This window comes from Clinocottus analis, unplaced genomic scaffold (genome assembly GCF_023055335.1).
Source record: "Clinocottus analis isolate CAN_PGR_092001 unplaced genomic scaffold, fCliAna1.0.p SCAF_16, whole genome shotgun sequence".
NCBI classification, from domain to species: domain Eukaryota; kingdom Metazoa; phylum Chordata; class Actinopteri; order Perciformes; family Cottidae; genus Clinocottus; species Clinocottus analis.
The window spans coordinates 18,351,632-18,359,777 of NW_027175887.1; the positions used below are offsets into that span (position 1 = coordinate 18,351,632).

Here is an 8,146-nt window from a genome sequence, read left to right on the forward strand (position 1 = left end):
TTAAGGATGTCCAAATTGGTGCTACATTCACAGCAGAGTGGCCCTTGGAGATCATGGGGGACATGCACTGATGTTTACTCAGCTAATGAGGTCCAGATTGGGGATACATGCCTAGCAGAGTGAGCCCTTTTCCTGGAGGAATTTGAGTTGGAGATCCAGGGGGACATGTTTACCGAGCCGAGGAGGTCCTAATTGGGGGTATCGAACACAAATCAAAAGGCCATTTCCACTACATTGACATGGGCAGAATAGTTTATATAACTGTCCCAACACAAAGAAATTCACATACTGTATATCGGTGAAAATTGACTAGGTTCAACACACCATTCAATTTCCTTCACAAAAAAGTTTCTGCCGTTTCTGAATTATAAGGTTAAGAAACTTATGGCTGTGTTGAAAGCGCTCATAATTATATGACAGTGTTATTAGTACACCATACATATCATTATTGTAGAAAATGATTAAGGTGCACTCATGATAAGAATACTTTTCATTGCTTCAATTGATTAAATTTCTGATTATGAATAATACCTATGTACTGATTCGCCCAACCCACATTCAAACTCCTAGTCATATGGTAATCTACACACACATACATTAACATAGACATACATAATTCATGATACATACGTGCATACAGTACATATATCCTCATAAGTATATATTAATTCATATACTACTGCCAGCAGGCACATTTACATGAATATTATGTAATTAATTTGGGTGATGAGGCACTTAAAATTAGCCGATACATTTTCCTAACACTGACACTTTTACTTACTAGACGTTACGCTGCGTTCACAACATAAAGTCTTGCGAATATTCACTATGCTTTGAATGTGAACACACCATGACCCTTTGCCATCATTATGGGCTTAAATGCATCATATGTAGTCATTAACATCTTCTGCTCATCAGCAGAGAAAAGACATACTCTTTCTCCGACCTTATTTGCCATCGTGGCAAGAGAACATCATGAATTTGACAATCGACTTTTCTCTCTTCTGAAAAGGAGCGGGCATGCGCAATTATCCTGAGAACTGACATCTGGTTAAAAATGAAGGGATCCACCTTCGGGGAACCAACATATCCTGACGTCAATCATCTCAGTAGGTTAAGCTGGACAATAGGACATTTGATCAACTTTGTTGAACCACGTATGAGGAATAGGGCCCAGGTCCGATCTACATCAAGCACATGGTAAAACTGTACACTCCAGCTGATTCACTCCAATCAGCTTCTGCCAATCGGCTTGTGGATCTTGAGATCGTCCATGTGATCTCTATCTCCAGTGGATTGTTCTAAGTTCTGCAGCTCCTCCTAAAGGCTGAATTATACTTCTGCAACTACAACTACGGCTGGCCACGCAGTCGGATTGACGGACTTGTGTTGGTTTATAGTTCCCCTGCGTTTTCCATACTCCAGACCAGCAGGTGGCGCAACGACCGTTTAAGAGTCGACCTGCACACCGACGTTCACCTATATCTCCCTCCAGGAATTCACCTCCATCTTTGTGTCCTGATACTCGTCAGGTTTTATAAATGCTCATATTTGTGGACCTCTTCAGCCAAACGGTAGTGGTTGGAGGGACAGTGGTGGTTGGAGGGACGGTGGTGGTTGGAGGGAGTGTGGTGGTTGGAGGTGCGGGACAGGTGACACTAATGTCACTGTCGCTCCCGCTGGATGTGAAGGTGACGAAGCCCGGCTGATTGCTGGCGATATTGCTGTTGATCCAGGACATGTACTGGGACACTCTGGTGTAGACTCCTGGGAAATTAGGCTCTGCGCAACCTTTTCCAAAACTCACGACTCCTGACTGAATCCAGAGAACACCCTGCTTGCTCACCAGCGGACCACCAGAGTCGCCCTTTAAGCAGAGAAACATTCAGGAAAATGACCTCAAGGGATTTCGATGTGTCGCTATGGGGGATTTTTCGAAACTTGTTTTGAGGAACCGAAAAGCTTGATCTACGTCATCTTATCCTGGAATTTATCCAGCTATATCCGTAAGCCAGACACGAGGAAAAGGGCCTTGATCTGTTCGTAGCACGTTCGAAACAACACCAACATGTTCTCTTTATGTCCTCTAATTTAATATAGAAATCAACCAAAACAATTACAGCGTGAGCTCACAGCATGAAGAGGAAAGTGTCTCAGAAACGTTCACTTCACCTCAGAGACAAAGAGGCAAAGAGACAAAGAGACAAAGAGGTAAAGAGACACAGAGGTAAAGAGACAAAGAGACAAACAGTCATTCTGTTCTAAAATTGGACAAAATATAGTTTACATATCCATCAGTAGTTAATCATTATACGTTGTGTGGACTTCACATGTTCCTTCATTGTACTGATTTCAACACATTCACAATGCAGCTTCCCTGCAGCTTCACAGAGCCACCGGGATGAAGAAGAAGGGATTCTTCACTTCAGACAGGAAGCTCTTCTTAGAACAAACAGGAAGTGGATCGTTCCCTTCAGAGTAAAAGCACATTTTGATGGCTCCTTTTCCCCAAACTCATCTCACTAACATGTCCGTTTATTGCACTTTTCCCTCAGACGGTGGACATTTGGCACAACCCATTAATATTTATCTCATTCTCACACAAAAGTGTACAGCACATTTTAAAACGCATATTTTACTGATAGTTTCTTTACATTCTGAGTTTACTGTCGTTTAGCAGCGAACGCGTCTTTAAACCACACGATGTGACACGATGCAAAGCTGCAGGTTTACTGCACGAAGAGCTGCAGACACACGGAGGAGACGAGGAAGAGGAGGAGGAGGAAGGAGGGGTGAGCAGGAGCGCCCTCGTTGGTGGTGGAGGTGGAGTTGGAGGTCTCGTTGGAGGTGGAGGAAGGTAAGAAGCCCACCACGTCAGACAGAAAGCTCTGGAACCTGCTCAGTGTGTCGAACCTCGACTGAGCTGCTCGTCTTGACCTGGTGGCGTTTTCAGACGACAACACTGCTGCCTGGAACCAGGAGCCGTCCAGCTGACACATCAGGGGACCTCCAGAGTCCCCCTACACACACACACACACACACACACACACACACACACACACACACACACACACACACAGCATTTAGTATTCAGAGGACAGATGGGGATCGTAGGGAAAGTACTTAATAGTTTGGTAGTTATTAGTATTGAGAGGTTTGAATCCGCCCTACGACCTTTGGGTCGGGCCGGACCGAAACGCAACGCAGATTTCGATGCTTCCTTTTGGTGCCGATTGAAATACTTTCACACTCCTCTGATGACTCCGTCCTGGCAGCGGCTAACGATAGGCTACCGCATGTATAGCTACAGTAGCTAGCTAGCTATGAACCTTTTAACGGAGAAAATGCCAAAATGTAACGCAAGGTTCACCAAATGCAGCAAAGACAACAGCCTGTAAAGAAGAAGAGACAAACTCCGATTCGTTGAGGAAACGTCTGTTTTAAACGCTGGAATCTGGACGAGGACGCTCCAAGACACAAAGTGAGATTATTTAGAGACGCTATGGTATCTATTGTGTACTTTAAACGGTTAGTATATTGTTCAATTTGATTGGTTTCAGGCATCGTCTAGGCGCCGGTATCACACTTCTCTCTCTCTCTGTCTCATACAGACCACTTATCTTCAGCAGGACACAGAAGGAGAACTCTCTCACCTGCTCCAGTGTTAAGAGTCCGGTACAAATGGCGTCACTGGCTGACGAGTCGTTCCCACAGCTTTCCACTGAGGTCTGGAGCTCCTGCAGAACTTCTTCCTCTGAAGATGGAAAACAAGGAAACGGTGAGAGGAAACATCTGGATCAAACCCAGACAGGCAGGAACCCGGACCGGCCGGTTCCCTCCAGAGATGTCGAGCGACGGTTCTGGACTCACCCCCTCCTCGCCCGGAGCTCCAGCCCGCCACCCAGCACGTGGAGCCCACAGCGAAGGTTTGTCCGTTGTCCATGCAGACGGGCTGGATGTAGTCGGACAGGCCGGGTCGGGCTGCCAGTCGCAGAACGGCGACGTTGGACCCGTTCAGGGTGCTCAGGGTGATGTTGGTCACGTTCAGCGTCACCTCAAAGGGGTTGGATCCGTTCTGCTTCAGCCGACCCAACACGACGGTCCACTCAGACGGCGTGGGGGGGCTGTGGGAGAGGAGAGGAGTTCTGATTGGTTTACACAGTGCGAGGGCAGGGCAGTAGCTCACAGCAAGAGGGTCCCAGGTTCAATCCCCGACCCCAGGCACTCCTTCAGGGTGGAGTTTGCATGTTCTCCTTGTGGCAGCGTGGGTTCCCTCCGGGTGTTCCGGTTCCCCCAACAGTCCAAAGACATGCAGCTCAGGTCAACTGGACTCCAAATTGCCTTGAGGCATGAATGGTTGTCTGTCTCTATATGAGATAAAGTGGACACCTGTCCAGGTGAACCCTGTCTTTGCCAAATATCAGCTGGGATCGGTTCCAACACCCCGATCCTGAATGGCAGTGGCGGGCCTTGCCTTCTGTGCCGTCTGATATTGTATGTATAAATACGCGCTTCACGGGATGCTGCATCATTAACGGACAATGCTTGTAGTCAGCATCAACAAGAACACATTGACAAGAACCAGTCACATTTAGTTCGAACAAAACATGACAAAACAATCCAACAACACTGCGGCACTAAAACACTGCACACTCAAGAGCGGTTAAACGTCCATGACGTCTCACCTGGAGAAGCAGTCGGCGTTGCTCAACACGGCGTCCACGGCCACCAGAGTGCCGCCACACGCGTGACTTCCGTTCTTCTGCACGCTCGCCATCCACGGCCACACGCCAGCCGTCACCACGGAGCTTCCCTCCGAAATACGTGAATTCATCGGGGCTCGGCCACAGATCACCGCTGAAGGAACAAAGGTTGAAGGTCAAACACAAGAGTTAGAGGGAAGTGTTCCTTTATGTACAAATTTGTGGAACTTAACTTGATAATTTTCATGTTCTGCTGCATCTCAGAGGTACATATTGTACTCTTTACTGTACTACATCTCAGACGTAAATATTCAGATGTATAATTCAGAGGTACAATCAGTGTTTACAGGTTGGACTCACAAGGCGCAGTGGTGGTTGGAGGGACTGTGGTGGTTGGAGGGACTGTGGTGGTTGGAGGGACTGTGGTGGTAGTTGGAGGGATGGTGGTGGTAGTTGGAGGGATGGTAGTGGTTGGAGGGAGGGTGGTGGTGGTTGGAGGGAGTGTGGTGGTTGGAGGGACTGTGGTGGTTGGAGGGACTGTGGTGGTAGTTGGAGGGATGGTAGTGGTTGGAGGGAGGGTGGTGGTGGTTGGAGGGAGTGTGGTGGTTGGAGGGATGGTGGTGGTTGGAGGGAGTGTGGTGGTTGGAGGGATGGTGGTGGTTGGAGGGATGGTAGTGGTTGGAGGGATGGTAGTGGTTGGAGGGAGTGTGGTGGTTGGAGGGGCTATGGTGGTTGAAGGGGCTGTGATGATTGGAGGTGTGGTGGTTGGAGGGAGTGTGGTGGTTGGAGGGACAGTGGTGGTTGAAGGGGCTGTGGTGGTTGGAGGGAGTGTGGTGGTTGGAGGGATGGTGGTGGTTGGAGGGACGGTGGTGGTTGGAGGGACGGTAGTGGTTGGAGGGAGTGTGGTGGTTGGAGGGATGGTGGTGGTTGGAGGGACTGTGGTGGTTGGAGGGACGGTGGTGGTTGGAGGGATGGTAGTGGTTGGAGGGATGGTAGTGGTTGGAGGGATGGTGGTGGTTGGAGGGATGGTAGTGGTTGGAGGGACAGTGGTGGTTGAAGGGGCTGTGGTGGTTGGAGGGAGTGTGGTGGTTGGAGGGATGGTGGTGGTTGGAGGGATGGTAGTGGTTGGAGGGATGGTAGTGGTTGGAGGGACGGTGGTGGTTGGAGGGACGGTGGTGGTTGGAGGGATGGTAGTGGTTGGAGGGATGGTGGTGGTTGGAGGGATGGTAGTGGTTGGAGGGACAGTGGTGGTTGGAGGGAGTGTGGTGGTTGGAGGGAGTGTGGTGGTTGGAGGTGCGGGACAGGTGACACTAATGTCATTGTCGCTCCCGCTGGATGTGAAGGTGACGAAGCCCGGCTGATTGCTGGCGATATTGCTGTTGATCCAGGACATGTACTGGGACACTCTGGTGTAGACTCCTGGGAAATTAGGCTCTGCGCAACCTCTTCCAAAACTCACGACTCCTGACTGAATCCAGAGAACACCCTGCTTGCTCACCAGCGGACCACCAGAGTCGCCCTTTAAGCAGAGAAACATTCAGGAAAATGACCTTTGCATGAGGTCAAATCTGACATCACCAGATGAAGATGATCACCTGGCAGGCATCTTTCCCTCCTGCACGGAGCCCGGCGCAGATCATGTTGCTTGTGATTGAGCCCAGTCCATGGTCACAGTTACACTGATTGTTCCCCACGATGGGCACCTCCACCTCCATCAGGGCTTGTGGGGACGGAAGCGACACTAAAGAGACAAAAATATAGTTCAATAAACAGACTTTTAAAGCTGCGTGTCGCGAAAAATGAAAAGTGAAGCTAAAGCTTAACGTGTTGAAGCTGCATTTTCTCTACTGACCAGCAGGGGGCGACTTGTATAGAAGTCTATAGAAAGTGACTCCCAGCCCTTAGGGCTTAGGACAGAGGCTGCAGTCTGACAGAAGGGGGAGTGTTTTTCACCAGCTCTGAATCTGGATAGAGTTTAAACTGTTTTTTTTAATTGCATGTGACACTGAAACTGTTTCATTGAATTTAACATTGAATTTAAATTGTTGGATCTGATGACATGAGTTATTCACGCGTTATTTATGTGTTATTAACACGTTAACTTAACCAGCCCTAATATACACCCTGTATATATTTCCCCCCTGACCCACCTTCAAACCCAATAGTGCCCCAGCCGGTGACCCAGGACTCGGTGCCGTTGAGGAAGCTGCTGTTTGGAGTTGCCAGGCAGACGGGCAGAATGAAGTTGGTGAAAGTCACCGGCGAGGAGAGCTTCAGGAGGCTGATGTCGTTTTCACTAGTGTTGTTATTGTAGTCGGGGTGGTTGATGATCTGCGTCACCGTCCGTTGGACCTCATTGGGGTTGTCGCCCTCCTGGTTCTGGCGCCCCAGATAAACAACCAGGTTGTTGACGTTGGTGCTGTAGAGACACGTCACAGAGCGTTAAAGCTCCTTCAGGGGAAACGCAAGAACAAACAGAAGAAGGTGCTCCGGGCTCTGTGCTTACGAGGAGAAGCAGTGGGCGGCGCTCATCACCCACTCATTGTTGATGAGCGATCCTCCACAGAAGTGGGACGTCCTGTGCAGACTGGCCATCCAGGGCCAGGCGCCCCCAGGGGCCGGCTGCCCTCCAACGATCCGGGTGTTCAGCGGAGGCCGACCACACACTGAAGAGACGGGCGGCAGAACCATCGACTATCAGGACTACAGTACCACTGCTCCGGACCGCCAACAGCCCGAGCTTCTACTCTCGTTTCATGACAACAATGAATACCAACAAAATGACACTGAAGTCCCAACAAGTAACAAGTAAAGAAGTGAAGAAAAACACAAAGTTGTGACTTACCATTTTGTTGCGAGAGAGACTCTGAAAAATAGAAAACATTTAAATTTCATTTAAATTTGTGATAAATTGACTGGTGATATACCAATCCAACTCATTTCAACCCTATCTAACCTGTTCTAACTCCATCTCACTCCTTTGTAAATTGCTTGTAATTTTTGGAGTGAATCCCTTGAAGACATGTGATGACGGAGACACGGAACGTCACGATTCAGTGCTGACCTACTAGTACTACTGTTACTGATGGTCTCATAACTAAAGTTGTATTTGTACTACTGTTACTGTACTACTGTATTAATGCTACTGTAGTACTACTATTATCTGAAGATGCTTTAACATCACAGAAACATTACAAATGTGAGGTTTCCTCTGTGCGAGCCGTACTTCAAAAGCTGATTGACTCAAAATTAATGCTCAGATCGAAAATCCAGGGCCCGCCACCGGTCAGATGCAACGCAAGTTAGAATGTACAACAGCAAGTGAACGCATCACGAGCATACGCTGAACCAGTTTGTCTTGAAATGAGGAAACGTTTAAAAGTACTTCCTGGTGATTTACGGGATTAAGGGTAATTTAAAGGGGATGTTCGTTGCTGTGGCAA

At 48.5% G+C, this 8,146-nt stretch overlaps 1 protein-coding gene across 1 annotated transcript; it reads right to left on the reverse strand.

The window, feature by feature from the left end:
• Window positions 1-2,385: 2,385 nt before the first annotated feature.
• Window positions 2,386-7,313, reverse strand: LOC137786282 (transmembrane protease serine 9-like). Its single transcript, XM_068578047.1, has 8 exons — window positions 7,210-7,313; window positions 6,854-7,122; window positions 6,299-6,444; window positions 5,933-6,222; window positions 4,686-4,880; window positions 3,871-4,124; window positions 3,654-3,754; window positions 2,386-3,020 (listed from the first exon to the last, which is right to left on the reverse strand). The coding sequence occupies exons 1-8, from the start codon at window positions 7,296-7,298 to the stop codon at window positions 2,730-2,732; spliced, it is 1,635 nt and encodes a 544-aa protein (XP_068434148.1). The 5' UTR covers window positions 7,299-7,313; the 3' UTR covers window positions 2,386-2,729.
• Between the last annotated feature and the right edge of the window lie 833 nt (window positions 7,314-8,146).

What these genes read in the sequence shown, in the direction of transcription:
- LOC137786282 (XM_068578047.1), bottom strand. Translation starts at nt 7,298, where the DNA reads ATGGCCAGTCTGCACAGGACGTCCCACTTCTGTGGAGGATCGCTCATC. An exon ending in ACCACTGTCCCTCCAACCAC is followed by an intron (nt 4,881 to 5,932) that starts TACCATCCCTCC and finishes CTCTTGTGTTTG; the next exon opens with ACCTTCAACCTTTGTTCCTT. An exon ending in GAGCTCCGGGCGAGGAGGGG is followed by an intron (nt 3,755 to 3,870) that starts GTGAGTCCAGAA and finishes TTCCATCTTCAG; the next exon opens with AGGAAGAAGTTCTGCAGGAG.